Raw genomic sequence first — 22,013 nt, forward strand, 5'->3', positions numbered from 1 at the left:
ATTTTGTTTTTTTCTTCTCTTTCTGCAGGTGTAGACAGAGATTCCCAAAAAGCATTTATTGTATTCTCTCTCCTTGTTAACTTTCTTTCCTCACACTTTTGGCTTTTCTCCTTTCCTGTCTTTGTTCACACTGAAATACACCAAAACCAAATTGTACAATGGCACAAACCAAAGCATTATAGTGAAAACCATAGTGCTCTGCTTGTGAAAGTAAATCTAAAAAAATAAATAAATTAAAAAAAATCAAAGTCATCAATTTGACTATTAAAAGTGCCAGCAAATGTTTTTGAAATTAACGTCCCATAACAACCAAAAAATAAAAATAATAATCTGTTGACAAAAATAACCTCTCACAAAACAACAATGCAAGTCAGTTTTGGTGGAATTCCCCTTTAATGCCACAGACGCGTGAAACATAAGCTTAATGCACATCCACCTCGGAGCATATTGGCATCATCTTCCAATGCAGTCTTTGTCTTCCTATAAAACTCTTCACATAACAGATTTTGTAATACCGAGTCTACAGATTACTGTACAGAGTAAAAGAAAAACAAAAACAAACAAAGAAAAAATGATAAGACAGGAAAACTAATCAAATTTACATTGTAACGACCAGTTGCTTGTCATCAAGTACAGTCAGTGGCCATAGACACGAGAATTAGCCAAACACATAAAAAAAGACCATTAAGGCTGCTCGTCAATGTAGATTAAGTAGGAAAAGCATTGGCACACAATGCTTCGAGACCCTTTGCGATATACAAAAAAGGGAGCATTTGCAGGTAACACCAAATAGCCACTAAAGTTCTCTAAGCAACAAGGCCTGATTGTAACCCGGACGGACGGACGGACCATGTCAGATATGTTCCCACATGCTTTGTTGCCTGTACAAAGGAACCAGGCGAGGAATCGCGAAGTTGCACGGTGCAGGAACCAAAAGCAAAGCAGAATGAGCAAAGTGACTGATTCTGTAGGAAAAGGGGGGGAAAAAAATACACTCAACTCATTTTGGACGGACCGGTGAACTACATTCTACCGTCGGACAAAAAAAAAAACTCGATCAATCCGACTTCCCTCCAACCGTCCCGGGTCTTCGTACGCCGACGTGTTGTGACATGGCAATAATTTAAAAAAGAAAGCTGAAAAGATAAAGAGAATGTAAAAACGGGTCACAGCAGTCACGCTGCATACCTAATGCACATCTCACTGTTGAGTACTTGAAGGCATCTTCCCACCCCCGCCCCACACACAGCGTAAAGTAAAATACACACAGAGGGAAGAAACTCCCAAAGCTTTTATATAAAACCCAGGAATGCAATGCCTCTGGTGTTGTTGAGCGTGAACACAGAAAGCCCTTTTTACAACTGTTCTTTTTTTTTTTTTTTTTTCCGGACAGTCTTGTACTAGAACTGCGTTTGAGCTCAAATATGCACCTTTTTGTTGTGTTGCTTCATGTCCGAACAATTTGATCTGTTTAACCCACCGAGGCCCGACGGAGAAAAAAACTAAACAAAAAAAAAAACAATTCAAAGCGGCCGGTTCCTCGGTATCGGATGTTTTGTCCCGTCTCCTCCGCCAGCCTGATCCGTGTATGTTTGAGTCAATGAAGAGCAGCAACAGGTTCTGCTGGTAAATTAGAAGCAGCGTCTCGTTGTTTTTCCTTTCCACAGATTTGACGCAACCCCTGTCGATGAGCTCGAGGAAGGTGGACCCGAACCTTCCAACACGAAAAACCGAATTACGACTCGATAAACCGGGGAGGAAAAACGTATCCAAATAATGACCTTTTGTAGGGATTTTTTTTAATGTACAGTCACTTGAAAAAAGAAAAAAAAAAAACTTAATATACATTTAATCGTTTAGAAAAAAAAAAAAAACACTTAATCAAAATTTATTTAAAAATTAACACAACGCTCCTTTTAACTGCAAGAAGCCATTTTCAAGCAATGAAGAAAGCAGGATATGGAAGTTTTAAAAATATTTTTACAGCCCAAGACAAAAGAAAGCTTCTTTAATAAAATCGACAGGATTAAATTTCACCAGTTACTTGTAAATTCTGAGACTGCCAAACTCGACATTTATGTTCGATTGATACAAATTTACATGATAAACCGTTAAAAAAAGAGAAGAGAATGCCCCCAAAGCTAGAGAGAGGGTCTTTTTGTGAGCCCGCTTCAATACAAAGGATGCCAATATCTTAAACAAAATAAAAAATAAAAAAAAGTGCATGAAAGCAGCAGCATTGCTGGGACAGTGTGGCACAAATGATATATCTTTAAATAATCAGAAATGGATACAAGTCAAGGGAGTACTTTCAGTTGTGTGTTTAAGATTATGACACCCTGTTAAACAAAAAAGAGAAAAGTTTTAGAGAGGAAAAAAAAAAAGTGTCACGGAGGAATTACCTGTCAATGTTTTATTATCAAATCGTTGTGAAGCTCCGACACTCGCCAAGTTGCTCCAGAGACTCAAAACATGTGTTTGTAATAACGCTTGATATGTTGGTCGATGATCAACTGGATGACGGCCATTAAGTTCAACACTGGAGATATCAAACAAGTAAACAAACTAAAAATTTCACCCAAGGCAACAACCAGAAATTGTATAAATGTATAAAACATCTATTATTTATCCCCAACACCTATTTATGTTTCATGACCCCTCAACCTCCTCCTCCCTCCCAATACCTAGCATGAGCCGCCTCCCATGCTCCGCACTGGGGTGGGGGGGGGGCAACAAAAAGTCCAAAGATGCCCCCCCATGACCCCACGCTCGCCTCACCCTCTCTGACATGTAGAATTGGCATTTATCATATGTATACAAAGACTAGCTCAATGCTGAACACCTACTGCTGCTATTTGTTAAAAACGATCTTCATATTTTACAACTGATATCGGTTGCATGACAGAATGATGCAACAGGTACACTTAAAAAACAAAAAAAACAATAACCCATAAACAAAGAAAAAAATAAAATAAAAACAGTAGTAATAAAAACACTATTGAAATAATTTATGTCTTTGTATGTCATGGAGAATCGTGTTTAGAAATGAACCACCGGATCACTCTAAACATAGGCACAGTTTTTAAAACAGAAAAAAAAACATTAGACCTTTGTTCTTTTGGGTCAAAAAGAAACAATTAACATAAGTTATGACCAGGAAAGATTATGTAAAAAAAAAAAAAAAAAAAAAAAGCAAAAGTATAAGATGACAGAGTTAAAAATTACAGCAGCAGCAGTAAATGAGAAGTTCCAAAGACTTGCTTTTTGTGTTTTTGCATACAATTGTATCCTTGCTCACATATTAGATGCTGTAATTACTGTAAATACATTGGCAAAGGGGATTGCGGTTTAAAAAGCTGAAGGACTTGCCTCAGAGCTCACAGTCACTCGATATATTAAACTTTATATACCTTCAGTTTTGGCAAAACACGTTGAGGAGAGGGGGTCATTTTCTCGTTTCATGATTCGGAATGAAAAGTTGAGTGGGTTTTTAGTGGTTGAGGGGAACGGGTGGGGGTCGTAACTGACCGGGACCGACTCCGGAGGAACACAAAAGTCTCCAAAAGTTTCGCTTCCATTTCTGCCAGAGGACTGAGAACAAAATGCGATCTTTGAGCGCGTCCCTCCCCCGTTGTTAATGTGCGCCCCTCACTCCCCTCCCTCGCCCCCAACACTGATTGTAGCGAGTTTGTTTGTCTTTACAGTGTATGATACACATAATGGGAGGGCAGGCAGGGGAAGGGGTGCGGAGAAAAGCCGAAGGGTCGTGCTCTTGGCTCAGACCATGGCACGGTATGGTCCCTGCATCTTTAGGAACTGGATGATGAAAGAAGGGCCTCCCGCAACGATCTGGGCCGGCAGGTGGGTGAGGGGACAGTTCTCGATGCTCATGATGGACAGCTTGCTGCAGAGGGCCAGCTCAAACGGGAGGCTGTGCAGGTGGGGGTTGTCGTTGAGGTACAGTTCCTCCAGATTCTCCAGTGTGCCTGGGAGCAAACGAAGGGCAGTGAATATGGGATTTCTGCAGGTTTCATCCACTCAAATGTGAGACTAAGACCATTACGAATAAAACCTGTGTCACGACAGAAATGTACAAAAGAAAAATCGCAAATAAATATGGGTTGGGAACTGAAGCGAGCCAATGACGAAGACGAACATCGTCCAGGCCAACTGGAGACACACATATGTAAAAAATAAATAATTTAAAAAAAAAGCTACCTGGCAAGAGCATATTAGCAGCTAGTTAGCGGTAGCGACAATTGTCACCTTTAGTGACAGAATGTGCAACTCATACAAGATACTCATACTTCATACAAAATATGAAAATAAATGTCCTGCACAACTAAATATAAGACTGTATTACTGTAGTCAAGACCAACTTATTGTTTTTCAATTACGTTAAGACATTTAAGACCTTAATTTCAGATTAATGAATTTAAGACTTTTTAAGGGTGTGCAGTCACCCTGAATTATTTAGCAATACAGTTTCTTCAGGGTTCACTAACTCAAATTTAAGACCATTATGAATGATATTTAAGAGTTGTATCCCAACATAAATGTACTAAAGAAAATCTCCTATATTATGTAGTAATGCTAAGATTTTTTTTTTACACACAACTGGTCGGCAACAGAAGTGAACCAATGGGAAAGACGAACGTCATCCAGCCAACCCGAGATCATTTATATTTACCAATGATGGATACAAAAAAGCTAGCTAGCTAGCAAGGTCTTATTAGCAGCTAGTTAGTGGTATTATTAACCGCCTCGAGTCACAATGTAATGAAGATGTGCATGTTTGACTCAAACCTTGCTTCACAGAAAAATCCCGCCATAAAAATAAAAAACAGAACACATAAGAAAGTAGTCCTGCCATGACAAAATTTAAGACTTGTGATTAACGTATTGAAATTAAGACGTTTTAAGGATGCGCGGGCCTTCCTGTTTAATAACATATTGGACACTTAATTCTAAAACATTCTTCCCGGTAAATTCTGGATCACACTTTGGCCTCATTATCCTAACATTATAAAGCTGAACTTGTGGCTAATAGTTTCACAATGTTTTAAGATTTATAACATGTTCACAGTGATGTTAGACACTGACCGATCTCCTCAGGAAGGTGTTGCAGCAGGTTCTCTCCCAAACCAAGGTGAGTCAGGTTGGTGAGGTGACCGATGCCTCTTGGTAACGTAGTCAGCTGATTATTAGTCAACACCAATTTCTGACAGGAAAAAAAAAAAAAAATAAATAAATGTTTTTAAAAAGTGATGCAATGTCAGCCCAAAAAACATATCAAAGTGGAAAAATGTACAAATCAATTTTGACCACAGCAGTAAAGCTCAATACGGACTGAACTTTTACTAAGAGAGAAACTGTAACAACCAGCTGATTTTCAGATGGATATGGTTGGTGATCAGACAGCTGGAAACTCAAAAATCCATTGTCTTTCTATTCGTAAACACATTGTGAGCACTACCAGATTGTGACAACACTCTTTGTTGTGGAAACTGTAACAGAGTTAAAGCCACTACCATTATTTCCAGAGGGTTATAGTTTAAAAGCCATACCATACCAGCCAGAACCAATGAGTAACCAGTGTTTTCATACCTGCAGGTATCACCAAATCAAATTTAAGTCTTTTTAAGACTTGTAACACAACAGAAACGTTGCATCGTACAGGTTGACAACAGAAGTTAGCCATTGGCAAAAACAAACGTCTTTCAGCCATCTTGAAATAATTTACCTTTACAATGACATGTGCAAGCAAGCAAGCAAGGGTTTAGCAAGGTTTTATTAGCAGCTGGCTAGTGGTAGTCTCAACCTTCTTGAGTCAAAGAACGTAATGCATTCAGACAGACTTTTGCCTGACAGAAATGTTCCACAAGAAAATTAAACTACATGGAATACACAAGAATACTCCGGCCGCAACAAAATTTAAGACATGTGGATAATATATTTAAGAACAGCTTACATTTTAAGGCCTTAATTTTAGATGCATTAATTTTAGACTTTTTAAGGTTGTGGACACACAAGCCGTTAATTTTCTGAAATAAAACTGATTTCGTCAAACCAATCATACTTTGCAACTTATTTAGTTGCACGCAACTGTATGAAAAGTTGCAGCTCTTACAAACCTTTAATTTTGAAAACTTTCTTCTTTAATTCACATTTGTACCAAAAGGAAAGCAAAACAGAGATACAGATGGCTTCAGCAGTCTGTTCCATCCAAACTTCAAAAGCGGTTAATGGTACACAAACCCTAGAGGTTATGTTTTATTATGCATCTTTGAACACAAATGCTGCGTAACTTTCTAACATTACCTGTTCATATTTTGATTGATGTGCTTACTCAATACCTTCACAGTCAGCTATAAGAAAAAGTCTTTACTTGATTTGTCTCTGTTGTTAGCAGACCAGATTAATGTATTTGAAACACTAAAAGCACATTGAGAGGCCTGTCTTTAATGTTGCAGGCACAAAGAAAATCAATATTTTTACAAACTATCTAAATTAAAACGTGACTTGTGGAAGGGTTTATACTGGAAGATGACTGAAACCAGACAGAAATGCCCTTCCATTGCATCTGCCGTGCAGTGTAGTCCACACTGCTCCACATTTATTCTGGATCATGGCAACCAGCCTACACATACAGGCAGAGTCATGCAATTCTACCTTCAGTGAAAAGCACAAGCAGCGCTGCAGCAGATGGTGTGACCCCCACAGAGCTCTAAACTCGACACGCCAGCACCTTCAAAAACTGAGTGTTCTCAAGACACATCAAGTATTGATAGTCAACAATGTGCTGATTTGAATTGCTTTGTATTTAGTAGTGTTTACTTAGGAATAAGTAAGCCAAAAACTTACTGCAAAGAAAATGAAAAGAGGGTGAAAAAAAAGGTAAATCTGGAAAAGTTACCTGTAAATCTTTAAGGTAAGCGATTTCATGTGGTAGACACTCTAGCTTGTTTTCCTCCAAGTCAAGTTCTCGTAACTTTCTCAAACTTCCAATACCGTGCGGTAGCTTCTTCAGAAGATTATTGGAAAGTATTAATACCTAGAAGACAAGGAAGGGAATTCAAATGAACGTTAGGTGACAGTCTGGAATACATTTCTATGATTATTACAAATGAATCTTAATCAAGAACGTTTTGAGGATAACTACAAATGCACACAACACATTTTGTTTGCATTTATTCTTCTTTCACATTACTTTCCTGCACCATTTTGTTAAATCACATAAAATTAATTGAAATCTGTGGTTGCAACATGAGAAATTAAGAAAATGCTCAAGAGGTGTGAATACCTTTGCCTGCGACTTTACATGACATTCTCCAGTTTTTCTTAATCTAAGCATACTGTTGGAACCAGATGTTTACATACGTATTTCTGACTGATGCACCTGTTTTTTCTCAGGTGCATCAGCCTACCATACCAGCCTATAATCTCTTGATTATAGGCTGCATAATCTAAAGCCTACAGGACAAGTTTGAAGTTTCAGACGCACCTCTAGAGACATAAGCCCACAGATGTCTTCTGGGATTTTATTCAGCTGATTAGTGGCCAGGTTAAGTTCAACCATGCTAGTCCATGTACCGAAATCCAACGGCAGCGCCGTTAGCTGGTTGTCCTGAGGGAGGAAAGGACATTTTGTTTAACACCCATACAAAATGCAAAAGAACAGCATGGAAGAAGATGTGCAGACTCAAATATTTTAGCTGCTATTTGCAGCTAAAAGAAAATGCTTTCAAGTGAAATATTTTTTACAAAAATAAAACCACGCACAAAACATGTTGGAGTAATTTTCATACAATCTTAATTTTTATAGGTTAAAAAACGTTTTTTCTTCATATAACGATCAAACAACTGTTGAGGGTTTTCCCCAAAATGCAAAACTGTCAACCTTGAATTTTATCCAAAGGTTTTGAAGAATTATCTAAGAGGCTAATATAATTGACTTTGTTTAAAAGAGAAAAAGAAGTTGAACATGTCAACAATATTTATTATTTTATCAATTTTGAGGGAACAATATATCATGCGAGGGCGCAATATTGCAGATCTTTTCTATCTCTGTGTATTTAAAGGCTAAATTTAGAGCTAGATGATGGATGTGGAAGCTCAATACTGCTGCTCTGAATTGAGTGTTTAGCAATCAGTAAATCACTGTACCGAACACACCAATATTAGGGTGCAACACTGCCCCCTAGTGTTTTGGAAAATGAAAAGAAAAGCTGCAATTACTGGATAAAGATGCAAAATTCTCTATCAAAAACACTACATTAAAGTCTACTTTTATGTATTTATTGTATTAATTTTTAGGCAATACTGGTAAAATAAAAGACAATATAACTAGTCCAATTAAGAAAATGTAAATTTGAAATGAACAAATTGTAAACTACTAATGTCAAATCAAGAAATATTAATTCAATATCTATGAAATGCTTCAGGTTTAGTGTACTGTTGCAGTTAAAGGCTCTGAATGATGGAGACGTTTTTAATCAGATAAGAAGAAATTAAAATACACATTCAATTCTACAATTTTTACAAACTTCAATGTTGAAAAGCAAGAAATCAAAGCTTAAAAAAAAAAAACAACAACACAGTAATCCAGTTGATATAATTTAGAAGAACAATTAGCAGCCAGGTGCTGCTAACAGAATACACTCTAGTAAACGTAATAAAGTATAAAAGCAGGAGTTTTAGAGGTCAGTTTTACTAAGTTCTACTGTATTGAATTAATGTCTTTTTCTTCTATAAGTTAAGTCTATAAGTAATAATGGTCATTCCCATTACCAAGAATGAGATATAAACATTGGAGAAAGTCTGTTACAAACCAATACTGCGACATCATTGACATTGCGTGTGTGTGTGGTTTTTTTTAAAAGTAAATCTCACAATTAAAGTTGCGCAGAAAGACCAAGATACCTTCATGTTAAGTTTGCTCAACACTTTGGCCCTGGAGAAGATACCGAATGGTATCTTGTTGATGCGGTTGTGCTCCATGTTGAGGGTGTAGATGGTGGAAAACTGGGAGGGTCCGCCCACAGGGTACGACTGGAAGCAGTTCCTCGCCAGTGTGAGACTCGTCAAATTTAGCAAACTCGACAGCAGGCCCTGCCATACAAGAACAAAGAAAAATTAGATGACGCAGCAGTAAAACACAAAAAACTGATAAAGACACTTAGCAGCAGAGTAGCTAAGGCTTTAATATATATCCATACTTAGACATTTTCTTAACAGATATGGAGCAACACTTTCATATTCATTTTAGGGGTACAAACCTCTACCTGTCTTACCTCTGGCAATACTGAAATGTTGTTGTTTTCAAGGTTAAGCTCCTCCAGCTCTCGACATTTGGCTAACGACTTAGGGATTGCTGACAATCGGTTATATCGCAGTCCTAAACGATTTATGCTTGCCAAATTGCCTGAAAAATCAAATAAACGCTTTATTAAGACTTGTACTTGTGTGTGTGTGTGTGTATATATATATATATATATATATAAAACCAGTACACAGAACAAATTGTATCTTGCATTGAATAAAGGCCTAAAATGTACCCAAGTGCCACACTTACTTACCTATAGTCTCTGGGAGGTCCAAGAGCTCGTTGTGCTGCAGGTCAAGGTTGGTTATTTGTGTGCAATTTCCAATCTCCTTTGGTAGATGTTCCAACTGATTATGAGCAACATCCAGAGTAATGAGGTTGCAGAGCTCCCCTGCAGAACAATCCACAAGCAATTCAGACTGGGATTTCGAATCAGACACTGCCAACAATACGATGGCAAAAATCGCAATTACACAACAGTGTTAGGGAAAATGTTAATTACGAGAAGACATGTTACGAGAATAAATTTGTACAACAGTAAGTCTAAATGTTGTGACAATATAGTCATAATAGTACAAGAATAAGGGCATAATATTACAAGGATTCTAAGTCATAATAATATGACAAAGTCGTACAACAAAAAGTCAATGTTTTGAGAAAAAAGTTGCAATAATAAGAATCGTGACAATAAAGTTGAAATAATGAGATTAAAAAGTCGTAATATTAGTAGAATGAAGTAGACATTTCATAACTCCTGCAGGAAAAATAACTTAAAAATTTTAAATGAGTAATGTTGAGCATGTTGTGAAGTTATACTTTGGGATTGGTTTTATAAACGGGACGTTATTAATCTTTTAACACATCAGCAGCAAATGACAATCAGTAGCAGGACTTTGAAACGATTGTGCAAACTAAGATTCATAGAATAGATGACTTTGTTGACAATTCTATTGAAGCTTTTCTCTCTTTAAGAACCTTTTTCTCATGATTGTATGACTTTCTTCGGGCAATATTGCGTCTTTGTTGCTAATATAATGACTACTTGTCATAAAATTGAGTTTATTCTGTATTATTATGACATAGACTGGCCCTAATACACCTGGATTACAATTATGTAATCCAGATTCACAGGATAAAAACAACAAAAAACACTGCTGAATAATATAGCCAGAAAGATTTAGGTAAAATCCACAATAAAAATTTTTATTTCATAATTCAACACTCAAATTGACAGATTGTTGTTCCTTTAAAAACAAAATGAAGTCAAAATCTATGGCACACATTTCTACATAGTTTAAAGAATCTGAAATCCAGAGGGCTTTTTTTCCCCCCGTTCTTTTCCATCGGTCACACCTACCTATTTCTGCTGGTAGCTGTTTAATCTTGTTCTCCCGGATGCTCAGCATGGTGAGCTTGGACAGGTTGCGGATGTCCTTCTCCACCGTGGTGATGCGGTTGAAGCGCAGGTACAGCGTGGTCAGAGACGTCAGCCGGTAGACGACGGGCGGTATCTCTCGGAGCTTGTTGTGCCGGAGGTCGAGCATCCGGAGCATCTTCAGCGAGTCCAGGGAGTCAGGCAGACTGGTCAGGGAGTTCTCGCTGAGGGCTAGAGTGACCAGCTCCGACAGACATCCCAGCTCCGCCGGTAGGCTCTGCAGCTTGTTGCTGTATAAATAGAGTTCTGTCAACTGAGTCAACTCCTTAATAGCGGTGGGCAGCATGTGAATGGACCGCTTGGACAGGTCCAGCCTCGTAGAGTTCTCCTCCCGACATTTATTGAGCTCCTTGATGACCTCCGCGTTGCTGGATTTCTTGCGTGTACCTGGTGCTGGGTTTGGCCGCTTTATCGTGTTGTCAACGGAAAAGGCAACACCTGGCGTCGAGCTGCTCGTGTCCTTCTTTCCTTCTTTGGCGTCTTTCCCTTTGGTCTTTGTTTCTTTGCCACCATCTTTGACTAAGCTGGATAAAGTCTTGGTCTCTTTTTCCCTTTCTTTACCCGCCGGGCCACCTTTGGGGTCCTTTTCTTTTGAATCTTTATCTTTGCCTAAAGTACTACTCATTTTGACACTATCAGCACCCCAGCAGAGATGTGCATGGGACTCTCTCTCTCGCTAGGCTACTTATTAAGAAACAAAGGAACGCACACAGTCAAGGTAGCTTTCGAAATAAACATCCCCATGCAGGCCGACGCATTTATAATTACCCTCGGAATAATGGCCTCCAGACCCAAAGTTTTATTTTTTCTGTCTTTTAGATGCTCCTTTGCTAAAGTGGAATGGGAGAAATTAGCCTGTGAAGCAAGTGACCTATGGCATCCACGGGACACATGCTTGAGTCTTTAAACTGCACACAATCCCAGGTTCCTTAGTTTGAAGTTGCTTCAGGTTGCAGGACGCACCGATGATTGTTTAATCCCTCCGAAAAACACTGTTGGAAAAAAACATACACTGTTACTGCAATGCCGTTTTATAAACATCACTAATGTGTCAATTTCAGCACAAATGTCTCTGTGTCTGATTGCTGATCCCCAACCGTTCTGGTAGATTTTACAGAAGCAAACCACTGCCTAAAATATGACCAGCTTCAACTGAACCTCCAGCTGATGTTAGTTACCAGCTTCATATTCATCAAAAGATCTGCTGCTGACAACAATCAGCCCTACTTTGGGTTATCTTAAAAAAACAACACTCACTGCACTAACAACACCCTTCAGTATGGGTTACTGAGTGAAGTAAAAAAATTACAAAAATAATGTCATAATATTTTGAGAAAAAACTTTTTATGAGAATAAAGCCATATGACAGTACGTTAAAATAATACGAGTCATCATAAAATGAAAATAAACTCCATAAAATTAAAAGAATAAAGTTGTAATAGTATGCGAAAAAAGTCAGAACATTAAAATAAAGTCGTATGACAGCAAGTCAAAACAATACAATAGTCATAATACGACAATGAATTCATATTACGACCATTAAGTCATAATACAAGAAAAAAAGTCATTATCAGACTAAAACCATAATGACAACAGAATGTCATATTACCAGAATAATAAAGTAATTTTATGACAACTCTTGCACACAAAAAATATTTAAAACACTCAAATGAGCAATATTGAGCATCTTGTGAAGTTATAGAATAGAATAGAATTCAACTTTATTGTCATTGCACCGTCACAAGTACAAAGCAACGAAATGTTTTAAATAGAACAAACTTATTAGAACAAATCAGTATCAAATTATTATCAGTAGCAGGACTTTGAAACAATTGTGCAAACCACTGTGTCCATTTGGAAGAAAGAATGACAAACTAGACAACCCAGTCATTAAAAATACCTTTTTCTAGTACAACTTTCTTCTGGTAATAATGTGTCTTTATTCGGTTAATATTACGAGTCTAGTCCACATACTCCTAGTACCTGGCCCGTTAAAGGTGTCTTTGTGGCCTCGTTTAAACATGGAACTTTTCCACAATCAACATCTGAAAATGCCAGCAGTTTCCAGCAGTCTTGTGTAAATGTATCCTGAAACTGCCCAACACATTTGGTAAACTTTCTGAAATGTAAATGGTGAGGGTTGGTCAGCGAGATTCCAGCCCCCTTAGAAAATTAGACGGGTGGAAAATGTCAGAAAATAAACTGTGGTAGTATGGGGTGCAAAATGATGTCACAAAACGAAAAGCAGCAACTCAAGCAGCTAAAACTGAAGATGATCACCAAACAGAAACAATCTCTTCAATTTTGTGGCCAACAGGATTTCTGTCCGTTTTATCTGCTGTTAGTAGCAGTGAGGAAGCAATCACGCTTTACTCTCTTTTAAATCCACAATACAATTAATTTTGTCATATATGCAACAAAATCCTGATAATACATCACCCACAATATAAAACATCACTGAAAATGAATCTCCAGATCACTTATATATTAAATAGAACAAAAATTTAAAAATTACATTTTTCTTTTGGTTTTGTTTTAAATATGCAGATATAAAAAAATTAAAACCTCTTTGGTTCTGACCAAGAAAAACCAGCTTAATTCCAATCAACTAAACAATTTCACCAGGATTCTCTCTAAAGTGAAACAGAACGCATCCTTTTGGACATCTACATTACAAAAAAAAAGTTTCTCTCTTCTGCTCTGTCTCTGTTCAGTCTCTCCTTTAGTCTGCTGCACCTTGATGGCTGAGTAAAGCTCTCCAGCACCAGAACCACCTAAGCTGTTGCAAAAATAAAAAAAATAAACGAGAGAAAAACAGGTTTGGCCCATGATCTGAGCTAATAGAAAAGGTTGAGACTGCTGAGAGTAATCTTTAGAAGAGGCCTTCAAAGCACAAAGTCCACACCACACTAGGTCATATGACCTTTTGGGTGAAAGAAACGTTCAGTCGATAGATGTACCCCTTACATGGCAATACACAACACAAAATATATATCCTGCAAAAACAATAATTTTAAAAAAAGGTCCATTGCTTTTGTTTTTTTCTTGTCATAAATAAACTTGGTGAACTCGAGAGTTGGCTGTAGGAAACATACCTGCGTGCGAAGTTATTAGTAACTTTAAGTGAGAATAACCAGGCCAGACCAAACGCTGCAACCATGTAAACGTAGCTGTGCAAGCCACTTCCTTTTATGGTTGGAGTCTTGGTCTGTCTGTCCTTTTTCTTTAAACTTGTGGGACTGTTTTGTCCAAGTAGCTAGTAAATGTCCTAAAAAGAAGAGGGTACGTTAAAACCAAAGGGCGCACCAGGAACGACTCAATAATGTCTGGTACAGATATATATATATATATATATATATATATATATATATATATATTCAACAGCGAAATGTTAACGGGTGGAAACTTTTTTTAAATCAATACAGCACAAATTCTTTTAATTGAATATGGCAAAAATAACAACAACAACAAAAATATAGAAACCAATCTAAAATAAACATAGAGGGATATTATATGATTTCTGAAATGGGGTTCTGTTAAAAGGCTATAATTTTCTATGAATCTAAATTCATTTGACCTGAAACGAAACATTAGTCCCCACAGACGCCATGACCAGAGCGGACTCCTTTAGTCAGCCACAGTGGCCACAGTAATCCCAAAAATGCCAGTTTGGTAAAACGCTGTTTCAGGTCATCACATTTGTGTCGGGCAAGTGAGGTATCGGTCTGCGCAGCAATAATGATCTTCCTGTGTCAAACGAGGAGAATGGAACAAGTAGAAGCATTTCTGGCCAGAGAAACAGTATGATGGCAGTTTCAGTAAATGCTATTGGATTTTGTTTTTTCCATAAGGTATTTACTCTGACCTGAAACACTCTACATGTTCTGCTCTCAGTGTTTGCTTCAGATAGGACTCAAACGATTGATGAAATTAATAGTGATTAGTTGATTACTGAAACGATTAATCGAATTAATCGTGATTAATTGGTCCCTGAAATAATTGTCAGCTAATTTAGTAATTTAATAATCATTAACTGGAGTGAAAAGATACTAAAAATGGCCATTTGCTAAAAGAACAACACAGTCCGGGCAGTAATTAAGCCAAACCTGTTCAATATACATTTTGCGTTTATTATGAAAACCCCATCCTTGTCTGTAAATCTGTTCAACTCGGAACTCCTCAAGTAGCATTTTCAGCTTCACTTGGTTCAAGTTCTATAAGGAACTAAAGTATAAAACACCGTTTGCTAGCAATCTATTAATCCAGAAAATATTCGGCAGATCACCGATTAGACAGTATTTTCTAGCTGCAAATGCATCCTGTGCTACAAATTATCAAGTGTGCACTAAAGTAATGCTGTTCCTGCATTTTAGGTAATAAAATATTTTCTTGTTCAAATAAGTAATTAAATTATTTGCATCTTTAAATGTATTTTTAAATCAAAGATTAATTGAGATTAAATGAAAAATTTGCAGAAGGTGCCAATCTTTGTATCCGATTAATCAATTGATCGTCACAGTAAATGATAAAATATTTCATTAAAAATAATCATTAGCTACAGCCCCAGTTTCATATAGAAAGACTACCTCCATTTCCTCTGTATATAAATGGTCTGTTTTCTGTGTTAGGAACTATCCAACACAAATCACAACATTTTAAAGGTTCATTAAAAGAAGCGTTTTGGAAATGTTACCATCTAAAGAACTACAAGAAATTTTTAAGATGGCTAAAGTCAATGTTGGGATGGCAACTCTCAAACTTGCCTCAAGTTCCAACATCTATCCTCTTACGTTGGACCTTTAATAACCGATTTTGGATGTTTGAAAAGCTACCAAACCTGTTCAATGGAGTACTTTTCCACAACAGGTCAAGAAAATCTGTTAAGTGTACTTAGGATAACCTCACATCAGCTTACTGCTGCTAAGCAAACATGGCCCAAATAGTGTTGACATTGCTTTAGCGCCACCCCTAAGCATGAGTTTAGCGATTTAGCCATCAAATCTGAACCAACAGCATGACCCATGAAGAGGGCAAGGGATGGTAACACCAAAAAAAACTTCTACCTGGCCAATACCAATTTCTGATTTCCTATGATAATTTTCAGCAGATTCTGTGACAATGGTAGATTTGAATTACATTACAAAATTAAGAAATTACAGGATTCTACCAAGATACGCTTCAAAGCAAATGTCCTTAAATATTTTTTTATTAACTTGCTGGTTGACAGGAGGATGGTGAAATCCCCTAGTTTATATAAAAAATGTTGTTAGCATATGACCCTCTGTAACCAATCAGAACTGATCTGTAGCCAATTGATTGATCAATTATGTTTCCTTTAATCACCAAAGGGCAAAAACAGAATAGTACGGGCAGATCAGTAGGTGTGTAAGGATAAAGTGTTTTTTAGCCAGATATTGAATGACGCCTTATGAACATTTAAATAATCCAGCAGTGACAAGACTTGCAGGCACTTATTTCTCATTATATGTAGGGAAAACCACTTAGTCGATGTAGATATCAGGCTTGGAGTCAAATACAGCTTTTCAAAGAAAAAAGGCTAATGTGTGTCCATCAACAGTACCGCAGAACCACCATAAAGGGCTACGTTGACTTCCCCACACACACTAATGAAGTTTCCATTAAGGATATCTTGAGCCCATCAGCTAATGTCAGTGCATTTAGAGAGAATTCCAACTCTGCTGGTATCCGTTTTACTGTCTTTGTGATCAGACGAGATGCGCACCAAAACAGCATAAAAATGAAACAACGTAAACCTGGATTTACATTAAACATGCCATGCAGACAATCTTGAGTGCGGCTATGTGTTACTGGATCTGGAGGTATGAAACCCCGAAATCCAACAGCACCCGCTGTCCACGAGTGTCACAATCATACCAGAAATAATCAGGCCCCAGGAGAAAATAAGGAAAACAGAGGTGATGTGGCAGCTGTTTCTATGAGCAATTCTTGGAAAAAGATTACCGACAAATCGGTAGCTACCAGGTCGAGAAGTCAAGTCGCCTTTAGAGATTAAATCATTTACCCAACAGGACAGGGAGGTAAAGATACTAGAGTTGGCTGTGGGCTCACGGAAACAAGAGTAATAATTCGCTAAGAGCTATAATAATGCTACACGTTACGTTGTAATTCACCACACTCATTTAGCTGTGTTGTTAAATATACCACCTCAAGAACAGACACGGGGAATTAACCATAATACATAGAAAACGACGAAAAAGAAATTAAATAAATGAGAAAAACTGCTATTACCAAAACCACTGACAACACGGCAGGAAATAACAACAACTGAGCTAAACGTCAACAGCAAAGCAAACGTCAGTTCTGCCAGACCGCTAACCGTTAGCTGGCGTTAGCTAGCGAGCAATTTAGCCCAACCCGCCAGCTGGATTTCAACGACAACCTTCCTACACAGACGAACAGTATAATCACACTCAGTGACAATATTACCCAAAAATACACTTATATACAAGTTACAACGAGTCTGAAACGTTAACCCTACACACTAAGTGGTTAGCCTGCTCTCGAGCTAAGCGGTTATTTAGCGTAGGCCCGAGCGGAGCGGCTGTCGGGCGCAGAGCGAGTTCGCCCGAGAGGGGAAATCTCTGCTACCGCCAGCTGTGAGCGCAGACAGCGGACACCCAAGCCGTAGAGCATCCGGTGGTGGTAGCAGAGACACCGAATCCTAGCCCTCACCTATATGGCTATATACGAACTAGCATCAACACTGTATTCGAGCACCGATTCCTTAAAGAAAATAAGTAGGAAGAAAAGAAAAAAAAAAAGAAAACACTCTGAAAAAAACAGCGGCCATTCCGAAGCTGAACAAAAGAGTGCGCTCGTATTCGCCACCAAAAAAATGACATATTAGCGCTAAACAGAGTTTCGTTAAAGGAAGGCGAGATTAGCACCTAACGAGAGTGGCCAAACTGAGCTGGAGGGATGAAAACGTTTATTGTTATTGTGGTAAAATAAGTGGTTTACCTTCAGAGGTGTGACTCCGCCATCCTAGCTGCTTCCTCCTCTTTTCCTACACTGCTGCTCAGCTCCCCTCCCTCCTCCCCCGATCACAGAACTGCGTCATCCTTACGCCGAACCAATGTTATCACGAGACCTTCAAATGCGCCCAAATATTCAGCTTTTTAAAATAAAATAATACAATTCTTATAACATTTATCAAGATGGTTGTAAAAATGATGAGAATAAAAAGACTTGTGAAAAATTATATATTGCTGAACATAATGTTGACTTAATGTGTAACAATATGGAAAAGTTGCATTATCTGTTTGTGGCAACTAATATGCTTACCACGCACAGGGTTTCCCCCAGAAAACTTGCTAAGCCCGGTGCTCGGGGTGTTAGGGCTGTCATCCAGCCGCCAGTCTAAAAATGTTTAAAGTTGGCAGGAAATTTGAAAATATAGTTATGCATTATTGGAAGACTGGAAGATTAATGCCTAAACACCAACTATAAAGTATTTTAAAAAAGGGCAACAATAAAAAAAAATAAGATAAATTAACAATGCCAAGCCTGCGGGGCCGCCAGGCTTATAATACACTAAGGGAAACCCTGATGCAATATCTAAGAAATCTGAATCACTGTATCCAAATGAACATGTTTTCACCATCATGAGCGAAGTTGTATTTTATAAGATTTAATTTATTATTGAAAAACCTCAGTGCACTTGGTGAAATTAAAATATTGCTGAATATTTAAGAAAACAAAATTGAGTTGTTTTTTTTCAGGAAAATATATTTATGCGTCTAAATTTTTGGTGTGCGGAATTATTGCACACCTACATTTTACCATCTCACGTGCTTGTTGTGATCTCTCAAAGTGAGAATAACAAATAAACACCATAAAATTGATACATAAACATTTCTGACAAAGAAAGTGACCTATATAGGCACCCTTTTTTTCCAATAAGCACCCTTAAGCCTCCTAGACAGTGTGTAAGGAGATTCCTTTCTTAAATCTGTTTAAGAAGGAACCAAAAGTCCTTATAGGGAATAGGCCATTGTTTCATCTTTCACACCACTAGTTAGCCATGCACTGTAATATTTCATATATGCAGCGGAGCATTGCCTGTTATATTAAAAGATAGATATTATATTTTCATCAATAAACATGTCTGCTCCACAGAACAATTGTTTCCTGGTAGCCTTATGTTTGACTTCTCCAAGTTAACTTGCATCTTTCAACTCATTTCCAGCAATTCTGTTTTATTTATTACATTTTTTTTTGCAGCAAAGCATTTGCTGCTTCCGTAACATTTGCCATCCCTCTTAAAGATATATATATATATATATATATATATATATATATATATATATATATATATATATATAATGAGAAAAAGTAAAACTTTTTACTTTTCAGGCTTTAAAATTTATTTATTTTTGCTATTAAACTTCAAAAACTAACCAGGTATAAAACAACAACAACAATTGAGACCAAAGTCTCTTTTACAAGGATGGAAATAAAGTAGCTGCTCCTACATATTGAAAAAAATTCAATTGAGGTTGTTCGAAGATCAATCAATATCCCTCCTGGATGCTTCCCTATGGGTGATTTCTCCAGGCGTCCTCCACTTGGAGCAAATCCAGGAACAAACCCAAAATCCATCAGGCAGACCAGTTCCTCCTTCTGACCCCAGAACCCCTCAAAACGAGACAGTGTCCGTCACAGTGGAGAGAGATGTCTGAGTTCCCTTCCTAGTCCAGCTACCTGCACATTCTGATCATGTACAAACCAACAACAATGATGTACTTTTGGAAATAAATAAATTGGAAACTAATTAGTTAATTGAATAATTATCTATTTAATGAATTCAAGATAAGATGAATTGTATTTTTAATAACGTAACGAGTGAAAGATTAACATTTGGTCAGCAGAACATCTGAAGTAGGCCAGTGGAAGAATCAACAGGTTTATTCTATGTTTGAAGTGGATTTGTAACACATTACCTCAGTCTATGTTATTGGTTATTTCAATGCACATGCTAAAAGACAAAACCGACAAGATATTAAATACTGGAGATAATAGGCCAGTTGTCATTATCTAAGGTTGAACAGATTATTGTGAACAGATTTCAAAAGAACTTAACAACAACAACCTTTTAGGCTATGTTTTAAAACTAGGTGCAGGACTAATCTATAAATGTGTGCATTAAAGAAAATAATTTGAATTTAAAAAAAACTGATCAATGGAAATTTTATGTAGACTTCCAATGTGGTGGAATACCATTTCTGCTCTTACTCATTTCTTTTTTTGGTTGATATTTCTTTGGCTTGACGCACAGTGGGTGATTGTCTTGTTAAAGCTGATGACGTGGCGATCATCTCCTCAAGCTAGTTAATGCTGTCCAGTACAGCATTCTGTTGAAACCTAAAAACAGGGTTGTTATGATTTCCATAACTTTAGGGAGCTCAAACGATAAACCTTATTATCTCTTCACATAGCACATGAAGCATTAGACCTTTTTAAAACAGTGAAATACATGAGCCATATCATAACAAATGATTTATCTGACAATGCAGCAGTAACAGCATACCAAGTTGGACATTGTACATTTTTATGAAATGTTTGCCGTTAATATTTTTTGTAGTATTTTGACCCCGTTTTTGTGATTTAGCTCAATGCGTCTGCAGTGAAAGTAAATGTAAATAATTTCACCAGCTGGTGGTGTCCATCTTCAAATCTACATGTTGTTTTCACACAGAATTACCACCTGAGAAAGTGAGAAAAATCCAACTTAGATTCTTTACACAGATGGATATTAATACAGCAGGATTAGAGTCCTGCTGCAGGTTTCTGCAAACAACTAAAGCGGTGATCACTAACTGCAAGAGGAGCCTTAGTATCACTAAAAGAAGCTGCAATGATTAACTTACAGAATCTGTGTTATGCACTGAATGCTTCTTGCAGAATCTTGCTCTTACAAACAGGCAAGCAAAGCACTGAGACTTATCAGTGAAAACCAGTTTCTGAGGGATGTTGCAACATCGGCCTCTATGCGTTAAACCGAAGATAACACGCCCTTGCTCACCCTTGGACACAAAACATTGAGATTAAAAGCTTGCAGAACAAGCAGGACAAAGGCGTGTTCTATTATTACTAGAAGCAGCAGTAGAAACATTATTAGCGTTAGTATTATTAGAGAGCAAAATGTAAAGAGGATTATATTTATTTACATTTACTGGACCGTTTTTTCGTTACATAAGCTGTCTAACAAAGTACAACTGTGCCGTTTTAACATATCAGCTTAGCTTCAATTCTCCGAGCCGCCTGTAGGTGCTGCTAAAGCGCCGTGTTAATGAGGTCAACGCAGAAGAACGTCACGTGATTCTGCGGACGCGTTGGCCTGGCAACTGCAGCAAACCTTTATCTGGTGCTTAAAGGTAAGAATGAGGAAAAAATACAATAACGCATTTAAACATTCGCTGTAACGTTTTCTAAGCCTGATTAGACAGTCAGCTAAACCTCGCAAGGAGCTTCTTTAAATATAAAATGTCCCTCAACGTATCCAGGCCCAAGTAAATGCATCGTCGCTAACATGCTACATGGGATTAGCTTTGTGCTAATCCGCAATAATTCACGTCTGTGGTTAAAAGTGATAGGTTCGAGAAGTGTTCGAACTGCTTCTTTTCTCAAATGTGCCATTGAAATTATTTATATGTACAGAAAAATGTTTAAGAAAAGTGAACATGGAAGGGTCACATCAGCTTTTATCACTACATTTCATCACTACAGTTGCATATGTGGCATGTACGTGAATTAGTGTTGATCATTTTGAGTCCGCTAGATAAGACGTGTTTTTTTCTTACCTTTCAGCACGCGCCCACAAGACACAGCGATGCCCGAGGTCAAGTCAATATTGAGAGAAGTTCTGCCTAAGCAAGGTTTGCATCGCAGCCGCTTGTCATCTGAACAGTAGTAGTTACTAAAGCTTGTTTGTGGATGCTCCGTATGACTTGTGGACTATTGAGACATCTGCAAACCCTTGCACAACTAGTCAAAGATTCCTGTGTTCCCTTCTTATCACTATCTGCGCTCAGTTAACTAGTTATGGTAGTTGGACTAGGAATAGAAATATTTGCAAAATTATTCGTACCCTTTACTTCCTCATAATTTGCCAAGTTATGATAAACCTCATTGGATTTTATTGGGATTTTCTGTGATCCAGGAAGACATGACTATGTATAGCTATGAGGTTAAAGGAAAATAATACAAGAT

At 37.6% G+C, this 22,013-nt stretch overlaps 1 protein-coding gene across 1 annotated transcript; it reads right to left on the bottom strand.

Moving 5' to 3' along the window:
• Positions 1 to 370: 370 nt before the first annotated feature.
• On the bottom strand, positions 371 to 17,912 carry shoc2 (SHOC2 leucine rich repeat scaffold protein). Its single transcript, XM_008411692.3, has 9 exons — positions 17,763 to 17,912; positions 10,683 to 11,752; positions 9,579 to 9,716; positions 9,294 to 9,424; positions 8,923 to 9,111; positions 7,505 to 7,627; positions 6,917 to 7,054; positions 5,104 to 5,221; positions 371 to 3,986 (listed from the first exon to the last, which is right to left on the bottom strand). Exons 2-9 carry the CDS (start codon positions 11,383 to 11,385, stop codon positions 3,778 to 3,780), a joined length of 1,749 nt encoding a protein of 582 aa, XP_008409914.1. The 5' UTR covers positions 11,386 to 11,752; positions 17,763 to 17,912; the 3' UTR covers positions 371 to 3,777.
• Positions 17,913 to 22,013: the final 4,101 nt, after the last annotated feature.

Source organism: Poecilia reticulata, chromosome 1 (assembly GCF_904066995.2).
Source record: "Poecilia reticulata chromosome 1, P_reticulata-male-v2, whole genome shotgun sequence".
In the NCBI taxonomy this organism is placed as follows: domain Eukaryota; kingdom Metazoa; phylum Chordata; class Actinopteri; order Cyprinodontiformes; family Poeciliidae; genus Poecilia; species Poecilia reticulata.